Here is a 22,500-nt window from a genome sequence, read left to right as displayed (position 1 = left end):
CTATAAATCTATAATGCACAAATAAGATCCGCACTCACAGGACTTATGAAAATTTATTATAAAAGTATATATATATATATATATATATATATATATATATATATATATATATATATATATATATATATATATATATATATATATATATATATACACACACACACACAAACACACATTATACTCCTTCAAACTTACGCTCTGTTTGGACAACAAAGATACATTGTACAAGAAAATGTGAAGCATACTCACCAGTCACAGAAGGAAAAAAAATGCCCACAAGTACAGTAAATGTAGCTGAGATGTCTGTCAGAACATATAGGTGGAAATTACTTTTGGAGCCCAGTACATCAACTGAAGGAAGATGAGGTGTTTTCAGGATTTCCCCCTTCTGTAAGTAATTACTCCACAGATTATCTAGAATAGTCAAACACAGACTTTTAATCTGAAATTTAATAATCCACAAGCAGAGTTTAAGCAACAGTTTTTAAATGTTAAATTACATGAGCTGTGCTTATAAACTTGGCTTAGTATACAATGTAGAAAGTATCAAGATAATATCTTTAACATAAAATTGAAGCTTAAAGGGGTGGTTCACTTTTTTTTTATCAACAATTTTTCAAGTTTTATGACTTTTTCTTACATAGGATATAAAAGAAGATAAAGTGGAAGGAAGTTGAAAAGAGAGAGAGAGAGAGAGAGAGAGAGAGAGAGAGAGAGAGCTGGCTGCTTTTCACTTTGATTATTACTTTGTTATTACTTTTCTGAAGAGAATCTTTTGTTGAAGTGCACTGTCCTGGGTAGCTCATCCATGTATTTTTTCCTGTGGCTTTATTTGGTTTTGTTGGTCTTTACTGCCCAAGGGTGAGTTGGGAGTATGTGTGTTTGTATTGCTGTATATGAGCTACCTCAGCTTTTAATGCCTTATTTGTTGGGAGAGTGGTATTTCTCCAAATTTTTGCTATCGGGCTTATGCTTGCTGATAGCAGTTGTGTAGTTACTATTTTTGTTTTTTTCTGTCTCTTTGTTCTGTATCATATTCTAATAGGGCTAATGCATGTTGGAGCCTAATGTGTAGGTCTGTGGTTTCCTTTATGAGTTGGTAAACATTTTTCCAGTAATTTATTACAATTGGACATGACCACCATATATGCAGCAGGGTACCCTCTTCTTTTGGGGAAGGCTTTATGTATTCTTTCTTGGGTCATGTACTATCTGTACATAATTTTAACAGTCAGTTTGTGGTGGTTAAGTGCTCGGGAGTATTTGGATGTTTATGACAATAATTGGTTCCATATATCTGTAGTTAGTGGTATTTGTAAGTCTTTTTGCCATTTTTCCATTGTCGTGGTGGTTTGTCTATGCTGTTTTGTTGTGGTAAGTTGTAGATAATCGTAGTTCCTTTCTTTTTTCCTATGGGTGTCCAGCATTTAATCTCAAATCTTGTTGGTTGGTGTACTCCACTCGATTTGTTTGTGAGGAGATAATGTCGTAGTCTTATATACGTTTATAGCTGTGTGCTAGGTAATTTGTACTTTGTATTTTGGAGAAGGTTTTCAGTCCCTCGTGGTCGTAAAGGTCTCCTAGCTTTGTTATGCCCATTTTTTGCCATTGGATTCGTTTTAAGTCTGGTATCACTTCTTCCAAGGTGTTAATTGACATGAGTGAGGACGGAGGGTTGATTAGGCTGCGATAAGCTTTTGTTGAATACCAGGTCAGTAAGGTTGCTTGGATAGATTGAGGCATATTGTCCAAGTTTGTTCAGTGGTGTTTGCCCATAGTCCATATGTGCCTGTTTTCCACGTCTACCTATTTCTTGGTTCCTGTAGGCAGGTGCCAATCTGCCATTTGGTCTAGGATGGTGGCTTTGAGTATTTATGTAGATTTGGGCAGGCCAGCCCAGCTCTTTGTTTGGTAGTGTACAAAATTTCTTGCGAGATTCTTGGTTTCTTTTGGTTCCATATGAAGGCTAGTAGTATTCTTTGGCATTGTTGAAAAGAGAAGTTGTGTAGCGGAATGGATCTAACATTTTCATGGCATTGATTCTGCCTAGCCAAGATACATAGGTAGTTTTCCATGATTGTAGGGTTGTTTGGGTGTCCTTCAGTATTTGGTCATAGTTCTGTTGGTAGAGATGTGTAGGATTTGATGTTGTTTTAGTTCCCAAGTAGCTAATTGCTATTGTTTGCAAGTTCAGTTTGTGCCAATTGCTCATTTATGTCCAATGCTGGCATGAGAATTGGTAATGCCTGTGTTTTGGTGATGCTGAGATTGTAATGTGATAAGGTACAAAATTGTCCAATCAATTCAAATAATTTCTGCAAAGCAATTTAAGGGTTAGTTATTGTTAATGCAATGTCATCGGCAAACAGTAATATCTTATGTTCCTGAGGTCCTATTGCAATGCCTCTGATTTCTTGTAATTGACTTAGGGCTTGGGCTACTGGTTACATTCTCAAAATGTAAATAAAAGGTCAGAGTGGGCACCCCTGCCTAGTCCCATTTGTTAGGGAGAAAGGATCTGACAAAAATCCATTCACATTTACTTGGGCTGTTGGGTCGGAGTATAATGCCATAATAGCAGTTATTAGTGAGGTAGGGATTTTGAATGCTTCTAGCACTAGTCTAACATATGTCCAGTTCACCCAGTCAAATGCTTTCTTGGCATCCAGTGCTAATACTAAGGATGGTGTGTTTTCTTTATGTAATTGCTGTATCAGGGTGATGAGCCTTCTTCTATTGTCATAAAGTTGGTGTCCTTTTATAAAGCCTGTTAAGTCATTGCTGATAAAGTGTGTTAATACAGATTGTAATACTTTCGCTAATATGGATGCGTATATTTTTAGGTCCCCATTTAGTAGGGATATAGGAAGGTAGTTTGAGCACTGTGTATTATCTTTACCTGGTTTTGGAATTGCCGAAATATATGATTTCATCATTTCCTGGGGGAACTTCCCGTGAGTGGCTGCTGCATTTAAGGCTCTGGAAAGGTAGGGGGATAGCACTTTACTAAAGCTTTTATAATACATGCTTTGTTTTTAGGCATGGTTCTTATCACATTCAGGACTTCCTCTGTCCTTATTGGGCTAGTTAGGGTGGACATTGCTGTGTTTGGTAATTGTACATGTTCTAAAAATGTACGGATGTCTGAGGGCATAATTGTGGAGGGGTTGTCCTTGAGGTTGTAAAGGTCACTATAAAATTGGGTGAACGTGTCTGCTATATCTTTGGGGTTAATTTTGAGTTCCTGGGTAGCCGTTTGTATTCTCCCAATTCTATGTTGTAGGGTTTGCTGTACTTGCTTTTTTAGGATAGCTGTGGCCCTGTTTCCCACGGCATAGGTCTTGCTTTTAAGTTTTGTAAGTTGGGTTTACTTCTTTGAGCTTGTTAAATTTATCTGTTATGTTAGGTGAAGGAGCATTAAGTTTTTGCTGTTGCAAATTATTAATTCTTATTAGTAATTTTTCTTGTTTTCTTCTTGATAGTTTAGCTTTGTGTGATGCTATACTGATCAATTGTCCTCTAATCACTGCCTTATGGGCACACCAGAGGTTTAGGTCTTAAGTCTCCGTACTGTCATTGTGGGATAAAAAGTCTTTTATGCTAGTCTTATGGTAAATTGATGTTTTTCCTGGAGTGATTGTCCATGTGGTGTTTTCAATTGTACATTGTGAGGCTAGTTTAAGGGGGTTATTTATCAAGCTCCGAATATCCGAACCTCAAATAATTCGTAGTTTTCGGAGCAAAAAAAACCCTAAAAACTATGAATTATTTGAGATTTATTAATATCCGATGGTCTAAAAACTCGGAATCCAAAACCTCGGCATCTAAACGCTCTCAAGGTCCTGTATAAGTCAATGGGGAAGGTCCCCATTCTATCTTTCAAAGTACGGGTCGATCGTCCAACATACTGTTTGGTACAGTTTTTGCATTCTAACGAGTAAACTATGTTTTTCGAATTACAGTTGAAAAACCATTTGTTCTGGTATTCATGGCCTGTTATATTAGCCTTAAAGTCCTGACTTACTGTAATTACTTTGCAAGTTTTGCATGTGGTGGCTCCACATTAATATGTGCCCTTCGTGGAGAGCCAACTCGCCCAAGTAGCTGATATGGGGGAGGAAACCACACTAGGGGCCAGAATCTTACCCAAGGTGGGGGCTTTCTAGATACACATTTAATATCATTAGGGGAAAATATATCCTTAAATTGGATATACAGGTATGGGATCCGTTATTTGGAAACCCCTTATCCAGAAAGTTCCGAATTATGGAAAGGCCGTCTCCCATAGACTCCATTATAAACAAATAATCCATTTGATTTAAAAATGATTTCCTTTTTCTCTGTAGTAAGAAAACAGTAGCTTGTACTTGATCCCAACTAAGATATAATTAATCCCTATTGGAAGTAAAACCAGCCTATTGGGTTTATTTAATGTTAACATGATTTTCTAGTAGTCTTAAGGTGTGAAGATCCAAATTATGGAAAGACCCGTTACCCGGAAAGTCCCAACACTGAAAAAGTGACACATGGTCTCAAAACTTTTGAACTTCTGCAGTGTCTTGAGTGCCATGGAATAAAGTTGGGATCCCCCATTAGCTGCATCACAGGCATTGGACGCAACATTGTGACGCCAGCGTCAGAATGGAGGCAGCGTTGTGACACTATCGTCATGACGTCATCATGCCAGTTTGGCGCCAGATAGGCCTATAAAAGACTCCAGAACATTGCAGACCAGGCCCCAATAATATACTTTGTGTGTTCCTCATGCGTCTTATTCCTTGGTATTATGGATTCTGTGTTTTGACCTTGGCTTGTTATTCGACTTTGAACCTTTCTGCTTGCATTGACCCATTTGCCTGGACTTGACTACTCTTCTGCTTCACACTTATCGGATACCTTGAACTGTGTTGGACTGGTGTTTCCTCCTTGGTCCGCAAGTCCTAGCGTAGCCTTCGGGCCCTTACAAATAGTTTATATAAACATTCTGTAGAATCCCATTCAGGGTCGAAACTGGGCTGGCAGGACACCAGAGAAATACCCGGTACCACCACCGGCCCATACCTGCTTCAGAAGTTTTAGTTCCCTGAGTGGCCAGGCTGCACTAATTGGGTTGTCCATCAAGTAAGCATGAAGGGACATGCCCCAATTCACACCCCAGCATACAGGGTGGCAGAATCAGTATGGGCTACCATGAAAAAGGAAATTGAGTAAATGTTGTCATAAGAGTAGTTTGTTCCCTCTCAGAGCCCTTGGGTATCACGAGTAGTATTGGTTACCATGAAGAATGGCAGCACTAGGTTTTGTCTAGACCAGTGGTCCCCAACCACTGGCTCGTGAGCAACGTGTTGCTCACCAACCCCTTGGATATTGCTCCCAGTGACCTCAAATCATGCGCTTATTTTTGAATTTCTGGCATTAAGCTTTATTTGCTTAAAAACCAGGTGTAATGCCAAACAGAGCCTCCTGTAGCAAGTCCACATAGGGGGCTACCAATAGCCAATCTTAGCCTATAATTGGCATCCTCAGGAACTTTTTGCATGCTTACTGTATGTTGCTCTGATTATTTTTTACATTTGAATGTGGCTCATGGGTATACAAGGTTGGGGACCCCTGGTCTAGACTATAGAAAGCTGAACCAAATGACAGGGACATATGCCTTTCCAGTGCCCTGAGTGGATTAAGTTCTTGACTTCTGGGGAATGCCAAATCTCTCACCACTCTAGATTTAAGCCAAGGATATTGGGAGGAACATGTGCATCACCTACAGAAGGTTGCCATCTTGGGATGGCTGAAGTCATGACTGGGCTTACAGGGCGCCCTAGGCACCCAGTAGGATACCCCCGCCCCGTGTGCGCGCACGTGCGTTCAGGACTGTGCATGCAGGCACGTGATTGTAAGTGAGCACATGCAACAAGCAAAGGCAGAGAAATGAAGGGAAAGGGCACAAGAGGGAGTGATGGAGGGCGGAGAGAGGAGGGGGTGAGAGTAGCAGGGGAGCAAGCTGTCTGGACAAGCAGGTAGGCAGAAAACGTTTGACGTACCTAGCCTCCCTCGCTCAGCCCTCTTCGCTCAGCCATCCGTGCTCTGCATTCAGCTTGTGAACTAGGGTTGTCAGCCTTGAGCACGGAGGTATGAGGAAGGCGGGCTGAGCAACAAGGGCTGGGTGCTGAAAAGGGAGGGAAGATTGCAACAGCATATTCAGCCTATTAGCCGCTGGCCCAGCTCCATCTCACAGCACTTTCCCACTAACATCACACTGACTGGTTTCCAGTGTCTCCCCCGCTCACTCCTCCTCCTTCCTCGGGTGCCACTGCCTCACACACTGATAACAATGAAAGGTGCTGTCTGGATGAATCCCAGGCGACTCTTACTTGCAGTGCACCGCCCTCTCATCCCTCCTGTCTTGATCTCCAGATGTGCCCATCATGTACATATGACAGGAGAATATCCTTTATATAACAAGGACAAGTCCAGGGGGGCAAGTGCCCCCCTTGCCCCTATCTGCCGACGCCCATGAGAGTGGGATGAGCTGTGGTGTCCCCTCCTTTTGGATTGCAATCAACCAGAGTTGCGCCCCGTTATGTTCCTGTTTTTGCTGGTCTACCGCAATGAAATGCCTGACCATCTCTAACATTTTTTCATCACCTAAGAAAAGATAGTTTTTGGTTTGGCAACAAGTGGCCAGTCAGTGGGCCCAAAAGGGAGGGAGAAGGGCTACCAGCTGTCTAGTAGGGCAGTACGTCAGGTAGTAACTTGACATAACTGGGCCCAATGTAAGGTTATTCGGGGTCACACCTAAGGTGCATTGTGCTTTGGATATTGCTCTAAATTTGTAGATGACCATTCCCAATTCTCCAAAACTCACACTTAAACCACCCCATTTTACGTTCACAACTCCTAATTGTTTTACTGATTTTATGGGCATAATGCCTTAGAGGCTGAAATAAAAGCAATTCTATGCATATTATTTCAAGTTTAAACAGTAATAAAGTAATATGTTCCCAAACATATGTCCTGATTGAGCTCTTTGTGGTTTTGCACACAAATGTTTGCAACCAAAACACACAGCAGTATGCAGTGCCAACTTCACTTTTACTGTCTCACAAAGCAGCAAACTGTACATCTAATTGGGGACTGCTATCTCTGCTGACATCTTGGCACCCTGCAAATTAGTTTAGTTCCATTTGTCTTTCAGCACATCCTTTAAAAATGTGTTAGGGGCATATTGGTTTCTGTGGCTGCTCTGCCAGAACAGCCTGTTGGGTAGAGGCTGTGGCAAGATGCACTCACAGTACATTTAAATTCTTTGTAGAAAGGCAGCTCTAAATAGGAATGTATGCAGACAGCCCTATAGAAGCTACTGTACTGACAACACTAATCATTCTCAATAATAAAAGCACAACAAACTGAGGTTCTAATATTCTAATATAATATTTTTCACTACTCTGTGCATGGAGGACTGGAGCCATAGGGGCCCACCGGGGCTGCAAAACAAGGGGCCTCACAATCAAAGATTAATGAGGGGAAACAAAAAACAGAATGATAATTATAGTGCTTCTTATAATTTTGCCATAAAGTATTTGCCCAATGCTTTAACATTACCTATCTCACTGCCTGTGATCGCCTATGAGGTAACCTATAGGTAACTTTTAATGTCCATTCTTATTTTAATAAGTAATTTTTTTTAGTCAGTATCACTTTAAGGGAGAAATTCCTTGCCCCTATTTGCGGACGCCCATGTTTTCTGCTTGCTGGAGCAGATATCACCATTGGTGAAATCAAAATGAAGTCAGAAATCATTTGCATTGCTAAAAGCAATGCCTAGCCCAACCTAGTAGTAGACATGAGAATAGCATTTATTCTATTACACATAGTTACATAGTTAAGTTTGGTTGAAAAAAAGACCAAAGTCTTTCAACTTACACACAGAAAAAAACCTATATATATATATATATATATATATATATATATATATATATATATATATATATATATATATATATATATATATATATGAGATTTTCTTACCTGAAAAATCTTTTTCTCATAGGCCCGTACTGTCAGTGCAGGACGACCAATCTCCTTCATCCATCTGGCTCCACCTCTTCCTCCAGTTTTGTACCAGAGCCTGCCGGTGGAGACAATCCTAACTGCCTAGCTATCTAAACTAAAGGTCGAGCAGCAAAAACCGGCACCCCAAAAAAGGGAGGGATGCTGCACTGACAGTACGGGCCTATGAGAAAAAGATTTTTCAGGTAAGAAAATCTCCTTTTCTCAGTCGGCCCTACCTGTCAGTGCAGGACGACTGGGGAAGTCCCAAAGCCGTCCAAATAGGGAGGGGCCAAAAAAAAAAAAAAACAGTATGCAAAGGAACTATGAGAATTGCAGAAGCTATCTATGTGCCACAGCTGCTTGTAGCACCTTTCTGCCAAAAGCCGCTTCTGAAGAGGCTGTAACATCTAACTTGTAAAACTTAGAAAAAGTGTGCAAGGAAGACCAAGTGGCTGCCTTGCAAACAGCTTCCATGGAAGCCTGGTTATGAAGGGCCCAGGAAGTACTAACTTTCCTCGTGGAGTGAGCCTTTACTTGAAAGGGAAGATCCTGATGCATGGACTTATAGGCCTCAAGTATAGCTGAAACTATCCATCTAGCTAATGAGCGTTTGTATGCCTGTATACCCTTTTTATTACTGCCAAAGAGGACAAAGAGAGCGTCTGACCATCTGAAGTCAGCTGTTCTGTGAATATAAAATTTCAATGCCCGTACCGTATCCAGGGTATGAAGTTGTTGTTCTGTGGGATTATTCGGTTTTGGGCAGAATGATGGCAAGATCAGTTCTTCATTGATGTGAAACTCTGAAGTGACCTTAGGTAAGTGTGAAGGAACTGTTCTAAGGACAACTTTATCTTGATGAAAAATTGTCCAAGGAGGTTTATGAGAAAGAGCTGCCAGATCAGACACCCTCCTGGCTGAACAGATAGCAAGGAGGAATGCCACTTTCCAGGAAAGAAATTTTACGTCAACAGAACCCAAAGGCTCAAAGGGAGCACGTTGTAAGGCCCTTAGTACTAGATTGAGATTCCACGGAGGAACAGGGTCTCGCAGTGGAGGACGTAGTTGTTGGAGTGCCTGAAAAAACAGCTTGACCTCTGGTAGAAGCGCCCATTGTTTACGAAGAAGAGCTGAAAGTGCCGAGATCTGCACTTTCAATGCTGAAGTACTGAGTCCTTTATCTGCTCCACTCTGTATGAAATCTAGAATATGTGCAGAAGAAGGGAATTGCCATGGTATGCTATGTTCTCTACTCCAGGAAATGAAACAGTTCCAAATCCTGTGGTAAGTGAGGTAGGTGGAACGTTTTCTCGCAGCAAGTAAGGTGTGGATTACCTTGTCTGAAAACCCTGCTCTTTTCCATAGTCTGGCTTCAATAGCCATGCCGTTAAATTGAGCCTGTGAAGATGGTCTGCCCGTGCTGGGCCTTGCGACAGTAGATCCGGTATTAGTGGAAGAGACCATGGCCTTGTTGCCGACATCTGTATGAGCTCTGCAAACCATGCTCTGCGGGGCCACCAGGGGGTGATCACTATGGTGGTTACTCTTTCCAGTCGTATTTTGTGTAGTAGTCGTGGAATGATCGGAATTGGTGGAAACGCATACGCTAACTTGCAGTTCCATGGGCAGGTTAGAGCGTCCACTCCCACTGCCTGTGGATCGTGCATTTTTGCTAGGAAACGTGGAAGCTGTGTGTTAAATCGGGATGCCATCACATCCAGACATGGTAGGCCCCATTTGTCTACTATTTGTTGAAAGATTGCTGGCTTGAGATGCCACTCCCCTGGATCCAAGGTATTGCGACTTAGAAAGTCGGCCTCCCAATTCTGTACCCCTGGAATGAAGATTGCAGTTATGAAGACCTGTCGATTCAGGTAAGCAACGGTCGTGCTGTTGTCGGATTGAATTCTGATATGCCTGTGTCTCAGGTGAACTTGCCAATTGCATAGGGCATAATAAACCGCCCTGAGCTCGAGGACGTTTATGTGCAATCTGCTTTATTGGTATGACCATGTGCCTTGACATACTCGGGGTGGCCATGTCGCCCCCCACCCTTTGAGACTGGCATCCGTTGTGATTATTTCTTGGACTGGACGATCCCAGTCCCTGCCTTGTGTTAAATTGGGAAGGTGTGTCCACCACGTCAGACTGGACAATGCTCTTTGTGAGAGATGGATTACTTGAGATAAATCTTGGTGGTTTCGATTCCACCTTCGGAGGAATTCCCATTGAACTGGTTGTAGATGAGACCTTGCGAAGGGCACGCCTTCGATACTGGCCGCCATCAGCCCGAGCAGACGAAGGATGTCGTGAGCTGAAGCCTGCGGGTGTTGAAGAATCGCGTGTGCTGCTCGTTTCAAGGTGATGGCTTTTGGAGTTGGTAGGAATATTTTTCTGATCTTTGTATCGATCTGCATGCCTAAGAACTCCAGGGTCTGTGTTGGTAGTAGGCAACTCTTTGCGTAATTTATGATCCAGCCGTGTTGTTGCAGAGACTGGAGGCATTGGTTTGTATGGAGGCTGGCTAATTCTTCGGAGTCTGCCATGACGATGAGATCGTCCAGATATGCTGCAACATGGATCCCTTTGATCCGCTGGACTGCTAGTAAGGCCCCCAGGATCTTTGTGAAGACCCTGGGTGCTGATGTGAGGCCGAATGGGAGAGCCTGAAATTGGAAATGAAGTTGTCCCACTGCGAAACGTAGGAATCTTTGGTGGCTTGGATTGATGGGAATATGCAAGTATGCATCTTTGATGTCTATTTTGGACATAAAGATGTCCGGTTTTAGGGACCTTATGATTGATGGGAGAGACTCCATTTTGAAGCGGTCGTAACTGACGAATTTGTTGAGAGGGTAAAGGTTTAGTACTGGGCGAAACCCCCCGTCTTTTTTTGGCACTAAAAAAAGGTTGGAGTAAAATCCGTGAAACCGGTACTGAGTGGGCACTGGAGCAATGACGTTCTTTTGAAGTAGGTCTGAAACAATATTGAGTAGGGCTTGCTTTTTTTCTGGATCTTGAGGTATTTTTGATGTTGTGAACCTCTGAGTTGGTGGTCTCTTGGCAAAGGGAATACTGTAGCCCTGATCTAAAATTTTTATAACCCATCTGTCGGTAATTGAATTTTGCCAAACCTTCACAAAGTCGCCCAACCTTCCTCCCACCGGGGGTGGAGATGCCATACTGCTTGAGTCAGGAATCCTGACTCTTTGTTGGAGTATGTTTGCGGATGCTTTTGGTTTGGTTTTGCCATGGGGCCTTGTATCTCCTGCTAGATTGCGCCTGTGGTAGCGGTCTGGAACCTCTTTGCTGACGGTTCGAAGAATTCCAAGTCTTGTGTTGGAAGTTACGTTTGTGGAAGTCTCGCCTGGGACATCTACCTTGTGGTAGGAAGGCCCCTTTGCCGCCAGTGACTTCGGAAATTATTTGTGTCAATTCGGGACCAAAGAGTTGTGTTCCCGCAAATTTAAGTGATGTTAGTTTGTGTTTAGATGCAGTGTCGCCCGACCACTGACGTAGCCACAGCGCCCTGCGAGCAGTAACTGAGGCTGCTGAGGCTTTTGCCGCAAGTTTTGCTGTGTCAATGGCCGCCTCGCCTAAAAATGAAAGGGCAGATTTGATTTTTTCTATTTCTTCAGTAAATTGGTCTGGTGAGGAAGGTGGATTCTTTAGTAACTCCTGACACCAAAATTTTGCCGTCTTGGCCACAGTGGTAGCTGCAGCTGCGGGTCTCAAAATGGCTGCTGAATTTTGGAAGTCGCGTCTAAGCGCAGAGTCTATCTTTTTGTCCATTGGATCTTTGAGATATCCAGCGTCCTCTGCTGGTAAGGTAGTGTTTCGTGCCAGTCTAACAATAGCTGGGTCTACCTTGGGAATCTTGTCCCAGTGTTTATAATCCTCAGGTATGGGATACGTATTGAAAAACTTACTAGGAATAGTGTTTTTTCGCTCTGGCTGAAGCCATTCTGTTTCAATGTGTTTTGAAATAGCTTTACAGACTGGGAATGTTTTTGGTTTTTTTGATGTATTGCCCAATACTCTGTCTGCTTTGGATAGTGTCAACTGTTCCTCCTTAATATCCAGAGTGGCAAAGATATCTCTTAATATATTCTTAGTTGCGTCTGGCTGTCTGGTTGGCTCATCAGTATCACTAGATTGGTCATCAGATGAAGGGAAGTCTTCTGACCCTGTAGAACTACATTCCCCTGATGATTGATAAGATTGAGTATCATAGTCAGGATGGGAAGTAGGGGAAGGTGAGCGCTTGCGCTTTCTTTTACTGGGTTCAGCGACTGAGTGCGCAGAGACTGCTTGAGTGACAGAAGTATTAATGGTAGACTGTATCCATGCCATAAGTTGTGACATGTCAGTAGCTGGTGTCATTGAACTTTGATCTTGTCCCGCATTAATTATGTGGGTTGTCTGTGATGGCTGAGCTTCATGTTGAGACTCCTGAGGAGCATGAACCATGGCTACAGTGATCATATTAGAACCAGATTCGGTATTAAGCTCCTGCCGTGCAGGTGAGGGAGATTGATCCCTCCGTTTTGTGTTAGATTTGACAAGCTTTTTTACTTTGGCTTTAACCTTGCGAGACTTGTCCGGGAGATCTATCTCCTCAATCAGTGACAATAGTTCATCCTCCTGACTAGCCATATTGAAGTAAGGAGGTCTTTTACCTGATAGGGAAGATCTACGATCGTTATGAGATGCAGGCTTACTGTGCAGTAATGGCGCGAGTCTTCCGTGCATAAGCGCTGTGTTCATAGCGCGTGAACCGGAAGTTCCCACAATGCGCACTGAGCGGAAGTAGCGACCTTACTGTCGGGCGCGAAATTAAGGCGCGAAGGTGAGGCGCAGTAGAACACTGTTTAAGTGTCTAAAACCTGCGCAATATGCAGCGCAACCACGGGCTCAACCCAGTGACAGGGGAGCTCACTCCCTGTTACCGCCTGGAGGCTTCCTTTAGCCGTGCGGTCTCTGTAAGGGCTCAACCTGGTCAACCGGGAGCGCACCTGAACAGGGTGAAGCAAATGATACCGAACGACGACTGCAGGCAGCAGTGCGTTCTATGTGGGGCTCAACCTGGGAAACCCGGGAGCACTCCAAGACAGTAAACTGTCTGTAGGATTCGCCGCGGTCGGTCCAGTAGAAAGGGAGCACACACTGGGCTCTACCTAGGGTAATATGTGATGTTAGGGAGCACACCAGGGCTCAACCAAACAACTATATTCCATTGTAATAAAAGAGAATAATAACAATAAATAATAAAATAGTCGAGAGAAGAAGTTGCTGCCTCCAAGCAGGACAAACTGAAAAAACTGGAGGAAGAGGTGGAGCCAGATGGATGAAGGAGATTGGAAAAGAACTTATTCAGTTTGTCCTGCCTCCAGAGAGGATCAACTTAACCCCAGTCGTCCTGCACTGACAGGTAGGGCCGACTGAGAAATATATATATATATATATATATATATATATATATATATATATATATATATATATATATATATATATATATATATATATATATATATATATATATATATATATATATATATATATATATATATATAAACACCAATATGTATGTTAATTATAGTTGTTAGTATCACTATAGCCTTGGATATTATGCTTGTCCTAGACATCATCCAAGCACCTCTTAAAGGCATTAACAGAATCAGCCATCACAACATCCGGTAGAGTATTCCACAACTCACTGTTAAAGGGGACCCGTCACCCAAACAAATTATTCCAAATATTATTTTATCATGTTAGTCAAGCAAAATGAACTTTAATTACACTGTATACATTATTTGAATCTTATTTCCATCAGTCTGGGAACTCATAATTATAGCAAGCAGGCAGGAGCCATTTTTGTGCAAGCCTTGCATCATCTCAGAATCTTGTGCACTGGCTACACAATTAAGTGGTTAAGAGAACTGAGGGAATGTGGGGAGAGAGATGACAGCTAAAAAGTGCTGAATGAAAAGTGAACGTAATTGCTTGCCACACCTCTATGCCTAAGGTATAGAGGAGGGGCAGACAATATTTGATTGGCAGCTGAGATTTTTAAATGAATTTACAACCCTTTGTATGACAGCACTTTATTTGCTTTATTAGCCACAGAATGGCACTGCCTGGAATTAGACCATGTATTATCTACAAAAACCCTTCTCATTTAAGGAAACCCCCAACAAATTGCCATTAAGTGCATAACCTTGCATTTATCATCATTGAACCTAATTTTCTAGTTAGCGGCCCAGTTCTCCATCTAGTCAAATCACTCTGCAAAGTGGCAACATCCTGCATGGAACTTATAGTTCTGCACAATTTAGTATTATCTTGTAATGGATGTAAATCCAAGTAGATTACATCCACTGCCATTGCAGAGTCAAGGTTCCTGCTTACCTCCTCACAAAAGGCAATAAAATTAGTCTGGCAAGATCCGTTACGCATAAAACCATGCTGGCACAACTCATAGTATTATGATTTGCATTGAAGTCAAGTATCTGATACTTTAATATACCTTCAAATAGCTTTCCTACCACCGATGTCAAACTAACCGGCCTATAGTTTTGAGTATGAGAATGGGATCCCACTTTGAATAGTGGCACCACATTAGCAATTTGCTAATAGCTAAGTTCGTTTAGTACCATCTGATCAATACCATCCAGTTCCAGACCTTTATCTTTATATGTTCTACTATCTTTTGAATTTCCTCTTGCATTAACCATGCAATAATTTGTTGTATTACTAGAATCCGGTCTATTAAGAAGGAAACCTTCATTAATTGGTTCCTTATTTGTGTAGACAGAAAGAAAAAAAACGTTCAGAATCTCTCTTATGGGTGGAGCTCTTCACCGAGTCCAGCAAATTAACTGTAGGCGTATGCTATAGAACCCCTAATGTAAGCGAGGAGGAGAAGGAGGAAGCTAACTTCCTGATGCAAATGGAAAAGGCTGCTAGTTTGGGGAAACTAATGATAATGGGTGATTTTAATTACACAGACATTGACTGGAGCAACAGTACTGCCAGGACAGTTAATGGGAAAAAGATATTCAATCACTACTGTTCTCAATTTATTCCATTAAGAAGTAAATGTAGAAGCACTAAGAACCACCCTATGAGGCTTAATATAGAAGTAATAGAAAAGAAGATTAGACAACTTTTTATCTACAAAAAACCCTAGATCTTTTTCAGTTAAGGAAACTCCCAACACAATGCCTTTTATATATATGTATAACTTGCATTTACAGAAAAGGCAAATGTGCTAAATCAGTTCTTTTCTTAAGTGTATACAATAAAGGAGTCAAGAGTTTCCAGGCTCACTTCATAGCTGCACGGTTGGCTAAGCTCAATCTAGTCAGTGGCTGACTCAGGATATGGATCATAAAGCTTTAATAAAAACTGAATAGGGCATCAGGTACGTTTTTAAGAAAACTTAGCTCAGTTTTAGACTGGCCTCTTCAAATTTTCATCTGATATGGTACCTATAGACTGGAGAAAAGCTGATATTCAAATTATTTGCAGGTTTTTTATGGGATCGCATTTAAAATTTTATCCTAGTGAATAGCATTATGATCATCAATCAGCATGGGTTTATGAAGGATAGGCCATGTCAGACAAATTGGATTGCTTTTTATGATGATGAAAGGAAGAAGCTTGACAGGATTTTGCCAAAGTGTTTGATACAGTGCCCAACTAAACTGTGCCTAGGTCTGTTGGGCTTAATGAAGTTGTTTGCACATGGATAGAGAACTGGCTATAGCATCGGGTACAGAGGGTGGTTGTTAATGGAACATTTTCTACTTGGAGTAAGGTTCTCAGTGGGGTCCCTCAGGGCACCATCTACTTTTATTTAACTTGTTCATTAATGACTATGGGGAGGGTATTGTAAATAATGTATCCATGTTTGCAGATGTCGCAAAACTATCCAACCCAATTAATTCCATCCAGGATGTAGCATCCTTGCAACAGGATCTTGACAAGCTGGCGATCTGGGTAGCTAAGTGGCAAATGAGATTTAATGTTGATAAATGTAAAGTCATGCACCTGGGATATAAAAATATCCAAGCCACTTCTACCCTTAATGGGACTGCACAAGGCAAATCCATAGTGGAAAAGGACCTTTGAGTCCTGGTAGATAATAAACTTGGCTGTAGCAAGCAATGCCAGTCAGCAGTATCAAAGGCAAATAAAATATTGAGCTTTATTAAAAGGGGCATACATTCAAGGGAGGATGGGGTTATTCTTCCACTGTACAGAGCACTGGTAAGAGCCAGTCTAGAATATGCTGCACAGTTTTGGTCTCCATGGCTCTTACAGGACATTATTAGATAAGAGAGGGTGCAGAGAAGGGCAACTAAGCTGATAAAAGGTATGGAAAACCTTAGCTATGAGTAAAGTCTGGCCAAATGGGGTTGTTCATATTGAAGAAGAAGAGCTTAAGGGCTGATATGATAACTATATATACAGTTAGGCCCATAAATCTTTGGACAGGGACATATTTTCAGTTCAGTTCAACTGCAGTTGACCTGCAGACTTTCAGCTTTAATTCATTGGGTTGAACAAAAAGATTGCATAAAAATGTGAGGAACTAAAGCCTTTTTTAACACAATTACTTCATTTGAGGGGCTCAAAAGAAATTTGACAAATTAAAAAACTAAAAATAAAATGCTCATTTCTAAAACTTGGTTGAAAACCCTTTGCTGGCAATGACAGCCTGAAGTCTTGAACTCATGGACATCACAGATTCTGGGTTTCCTCCTTTTTAATTCTCTGCCAGACTTTTACTGCAGCAGCTTTCAGTTGCTGTTTGTTTGTGGGCCTTTCTGTCTGAAGTTTAGTCTTTAACAAGTGAACAATTAGGTTCAGATCAGGTGACTGGCTTGGCCATTCAAGAATATTCCACTTCTTTGCTTTAATAAACTCCTGAGTTGCTTTGGCTGTATGTTTTGGGTCATTGTCCATCTGTATTATAAAACGTCTCCCAATCAATTTGACTGCATTTAGCTGGATTTAAGCAGACAGTATGTCTCTGATCACCTCAGTTCAACTGCATCCAAGTTGTTTTATTTAAAATTCATTGTGATAATGTACAGAATCAAAATTAGAAAAAAGTTGTCTCTGTCCAAAGATTTATGGGCCTAACTGTAAATATATAAGGGGATCATATAGGTCTTTCCAGCTGACACAAGACCACCCATTCAGATTAGAAGAAAGGAGGTTCTGTCTAAATACAGTATTTGGAAAGGTTTTTTTTTACAGTGAGCTGTGAAGATGTGGAATTCTCTCCTTGAATCAGTCATACTGGCTCAAACATTAGATAGATTTAAGGGGTTGGATGGCTTTTTAGCAATGGAAGAAATAAAAGATAGCTCGTAGTACAAGTTGATCCAGGAACTGGTCCAATTGGCATCTTGGAGTAAAGAAGGAATTTTTTCACATTCTGAGGCAAATTGGAGAGACTTAAGTGAAATCTAGCTAACTGCAAGTTGATCAAGAGGAAGGCAATAAAACCCCATCTGAAGCCTCTAAAATGTTATCGCCTTCCTCTGGATCAACTGACAGTTAGCTAGATTTCACTTAAGACAGAAATGTTGAACTTGACGGATGTGTTTCATTATCCAACCTTAAGAATCCCTTTAACTAAAGGAATTCTATCATGATTTTTATGGTTTACATTTTATTTCTACATTGCAAATAATTTACTCTACCATTTAAAAAATGTTTCTTGTACCAACAAATGTAATTTTTTTTAGCTGTAATGTTTGTGTGGAAGTAGGCATCTCTGTTCAATGTGCCTGATTCTGAGCTTTCAGAAAGAGCCAGTACTACACAATAGAACTACTCTCAGGCAGCTATTGTTTCTTTCCTTCTCAATATATTTCAATACAACCTCATACAATTTACATGCTAGGGAGAGCCCTCTGTTACAAAAGGTAAAAGTTGTAACCTTGAAGTCTGTTTCTTTACCCAACCAAATATACTATATTACTATAAACAGCATGGTCATTTATTCAGCATCATGGAAATGGCAGATTACTAAACGGACTGACAGATAGCCATGGTATTTGTGTATACTGTATTTGGGGCCCCATAACTTATTTTATAGGGCTACAAAACTTGGCATCTTATAATTGCATATACAGTATTCATTTACATTGTATCAAAAAGTATAAAGCTTAAGTATAAAACCAACCTTTTAAAATACCACTGGCAGCCCCTGGAATTCCAGCAATCTCAGTGACATTGTTTTTAAGGAAATATTCATCACAGATGCTGGTGGAAAAATTGGAGGATCTACAGAAATGCTCCCATAGTTTTGTAGTCCTTGTTACATTGTCCAGAAGGATGGTTTTGGCACAAATTTCAAATCTATCTCTGGAAAGAGTCCTATTGCCCAGCATGCAAACCCTGTCCAGAGAAAAAGAGAAACACTGAAGATCAGAAAAGTTCAAACCAGAAAAACATATACAGAGCTAGTTTTGCTTTGCTGGTTCTTTAAAATACAATACATTTAATGGTTTTATCAGTGGCTATATCACCAATATCAATTATGTCTAAACAGCTTTGATTATATCTCTTTGATTAAAGAATATGGAAAATGATGTGTAAAATCTGTGAATCTTTAATCTGTAAAATCTGGCTATATTATTTACAGCATTGAAAGGACAATGAAAAGTCAGGTCTAGTTATTAGAATTTTTGCATTCTAAATAAATTATGAGGTTGCATGCTACAATAAGAGCACAAAACAATTGTGGCTGTAAAACATCAACACTGCTAGACATCTGTTTCTGATCTTTAGGCCATGGGCACATAGAGCTGTAGGCTCCACTCCTATCGGCCACTGTACTTTTGCAGGCTGAAAGATCTGCTCCATGCCCCATCTCAATTGTTTTGATTTAGGTCCCCCTTTGTGTGCTCACACACAGTGGAGGTCAGCCCAAATACACAAAAGGAGGCATCTTTGGGCAAACCAACTGTGTGTGACAACATGCAGGCGGCCCTGATGAATGGTGCAGGGGCACATAGCGGATCTATTTCTCTCAGCCTGCAAAAACATGCAGGCCAAGAGCAGCAGAGCCTACAGCTGTGTGTGTTCATGGCCTAATGGTATTTAGTGATTCTTGCACTAATCCGAAGCAGTATTTTGCATTCACCTGCTGTAACCATGTGTGTCTTGCAGTCAGAAAAGTGCATTTACTATCCAAGCTGTAGCCTTTGCATAGAACACAGCAATTAGGGATGCACAGAATCCAGGATTCGGTTCAGGATTCTGCCTTTTTCAGCAGGATTCAGATGAATCCTTCTGCCCGGCCAAACTGAATCCTTATTTGCATATGCATATTAGGGGTGGGGAAGGAAATCACGTGACTGTCACAAAACAAAAAAGTAAAAACAAATTCCCCTTCCCACCCCTAATTTGCATATGCAAATTAGGATTCGTATTTAGTTTGGTATTCAGCCCAATCTTTCGTGAAGGATTCTGGGTTCGCCCTAATCCGAAATAGTGGATTCGGTGCATCCCTAACAGCAATAAATAAATACATAGAACACAAATAGAACACAGAGAACAAATAAGTAGGCTTTTTACCTTACAAAACAGTTTACAAAAGCACATAGGGGAAAAAATTTACCATTCACCAAAAAGGCAGATTGTGCATTTTCTAAACATCTACAGTAATTCCTCATTCTCACAATGGACTAAAAAAGTTTCCTATAACTGTATATCTACCATGGAATTTCCTACCTCCACCAACCTAGTGTGTTGTCAAGAAAGCACTTTTTGTAGGTGTTGGAAGAATAGATGCAGAATTGCAAGTTAAAAAAATATTTAGTTTTAGTTTTGAATTATCAGTAATGACACCTACTGCTCTTATACATAATTTCTGTATATGTAATATTTACATTAAACATTTCTCTATATATAAATTGTTTATGTTTTTCTCTATATATAAATTGTTTATGTTTTTGTTGCACAGCATATGGATGCTGTAAAAAAAATAAAGTTCCAAGCAGAAGTGCATGCAGAATTAAATCATTAACATAAAAATAGAAATGAAGGCTTTGTATTGACTTTTGTATAAAGTTGCTAAGAATTATTTTTGAATATTGGATATTACTAAAGAACAAATGTGTATGGATAAAAGGATTTAGTAAAAGCTTTTCATACAAAGTCCACTTTTTAAAACACTGCAGGATGTTGAACCTGAAGTGCAGAGCATAGCTTCCTGCAAATGCCAGCTGTCATGGCTGCCACAGCACAATACCTGGCTAGTACGCACGGGTCCTTTTTATTAAACTATGTAAAAGTATACTGGAATAACTGATAAATGATAAAATGAACTGATAAAATAATATCGTATTTCAGAAGTATGACGGTGCAATGATTAGCATGCTGGGTTTAGTTCTAATCAGGGCGTTATCTTTAAGAAATGGCATATTCCTTTGTGCTTGCATCTGTTTCTTTCAGGTTCTCCGGTTTCCTACAACACATACAAAAACATACAGGTAGATTTAAGGAATAGTATCACCAAAAAATAAGTCATTTAAAGTAATGAACATATAATGTACTATTGCTCTACACTGGTTAAACTGGTGTGTGCTTCAGAAAGCCTACTATAGTTTGTATAAATAAGCTACTGTATAGCCATGGGGGCAGCCATTTGATACACAGCAGATAACAGATATGCTCTGTAGTATACAATGGTATTCTTCAGAATGTCCTGTGCTTGAATGGCTGCCCCTATGTCTACACAGCAGCTTGTTTATACAAACTACAGTAGGCTTTCTAAAGCAAACATACCAGTTTTGCCAGTGAAAGGCACCAGTACATTATATTATTGTTCCTTTAAAATGATTTCATTTTTTGGTAACTGTTCCTTTAATTATCTCCTCGTTGGTGCATTTTACGGTATTATTTATGCCAATTCAGACCATGCATAACCCATTAATGTCAGAGAAATATTTAAGCGGCAAGTAAAGCACTTAAAAAAAAACCAATTTTTAAGTGCCTAAATGATCATCTACAATCAACAAACATCTTGATAAATATACTTCTTCATGTATTGGTTTCCCCGACTGGATTGGTAGCTGATTGATATGTGGATGCATCAACCAAAGCTTTAGATATAAAAAAGACTGAGAAGCATGTGGAATGCATTCCTTGCAAGTTTCAATGAAAGAAAGACACACATCCATCAAGTTCAACCTTTTCTGTCTATGTATTTATAACTTGCTTAACTGCTAGTTGATTAACAGCTACATTTAAAAACCCTAGATTTCCTCACTAGAACCATGTATTGAAGCTTATACATTGGCCAGTACAACCGATTCAGGGAGAGAATTGCACAACTTCACAGTTCTCACTGTGAAAAAAAACAAAACATTTTCTGAGTATTTAGACGGAGCATCCTTTTTTACTAATCAGAATGAAAGCACTCAGATCTGCTGGAAGGACCTACTAGTAACTAGTAATCCATAAGTATCCACTTATGGATTTAGCCAAATCCTTCACAAAAGATTTGGCTGAATACTGAGCCAAATTCTAACTTGCATATGCAAATAAGGAAAATGAGGAGAAAGAGAACCTTGCATTTCAAGCACAGTAAAAAAATGTTTACTTCCCGATTTTGTAGGGAAAAGCAATATGATTTTTAGGAAATCTGCTGAAAAAGGCCAAATCTTGTACCGAATTATGGATTTGGTGCATCCCTAAAATAAAGCATTAGATTATTATAGGATCCCCTTATAAATTTATACATAGTTCTCAAATCTCCCCTAAGCAGCCCTGAGGCAGGTTCTGTAATACCCCCCCTCCCCTACCATCTTCCGTTGGCGCAGGTCTGGGGGGGGCAAATAACTAGTGCAGACAACTACAGTATTAGTGTCTATACCAGAATTAAGCCACAAAGGGTCCTTAACGCTTCAACATTTACATCTTAAGGGAGTAAATTGAAGTCAGTAATGACTATTTGTTTTAGCAGAAAACACAATGCCTAAATCTACAGTCACCTGAAAGAGTTTTGGAACCCCTCCTAATGCTTTGTTTATCATTGGCTGAGCATTCAAAGAAGCAACTTCCTTTTAATATATAGCATGCCTTATGGAAACAGTAGTATTTCAGTAGTGACAAAGTTTATTGGATTAACAGAAAATATGCAATATGCATCATAACAAAATAAGATGGGTGCATAAATTTGGGCACCCCAACATCAATACTTAGTTGAGACTCCTTTTGCAAATGTAACAGCCTCTTGACGCCTTCTATAGCATTTGATGAGTGTCTGGATTCTGGATGGCGGTATTTTTGACCATTCGTCCATATAAAATCTCTCCAGTTCAGTTAAATTTGATGGCTGCAGAGCATGGACAGCCTGCTTCAAATCATCCCATAGATTTTCGATCTTATTCAAGTTGGGGGACTGTGACGGCCATTCCAGAA

At 40.4% G+C, this 22,500-nt stretch overlaps 1 protein-coding gene across 4 annotated transcripts in view; it reads right to left on the bottom strand.

The window, feature by feature from the left end:
• Positions 1-22,500, bottom strand: part of LOC108715345 (solute carrier family 12 member 4) — a 287,853-nt gene that overhangs the window by 132,774 nt on the left and 132,579 nt on the right. For 3 of the 4 annotated variants that reach the window (XM_041561093.1, XM_018260420.2, XM_041561092.1), the window contains 2 exons: positions 18,254-18,468; positions 250-414 (listed from right to left, as the gene is read on the bottom strand). In XM_041561093.1, coding sequence (XP_041417027.1) covers positions 250-414; positions 18,254-18,468 — 380 coding nt within the window. The remainder of the gene's footprint in view (positions 1-249; positions 415-18,253; positions 18,469-22,500) is intronic. The other variant, XM_018260421.2, reaches the window with a different exon arrangement.

This window comes from Xenopus laevis, chromosome 4S (assembly GCF_017654675.1).
Source record: "Xenopus laevis strain J_2021 chromosome 4S, Xenopus_laevis_v10.1, whole genome shotgun sequence".
Taxonomy (NCBI): Eukaryota; Metazoa; Chordata; class Amphibia; order Anura; family Pipidae; genus Xenopus; species Xenopus laevis.
Note: the sequence above shows the minus strand (reverse complement) of the source record. Positions and strands in the feature narration are given on the sequence as shown.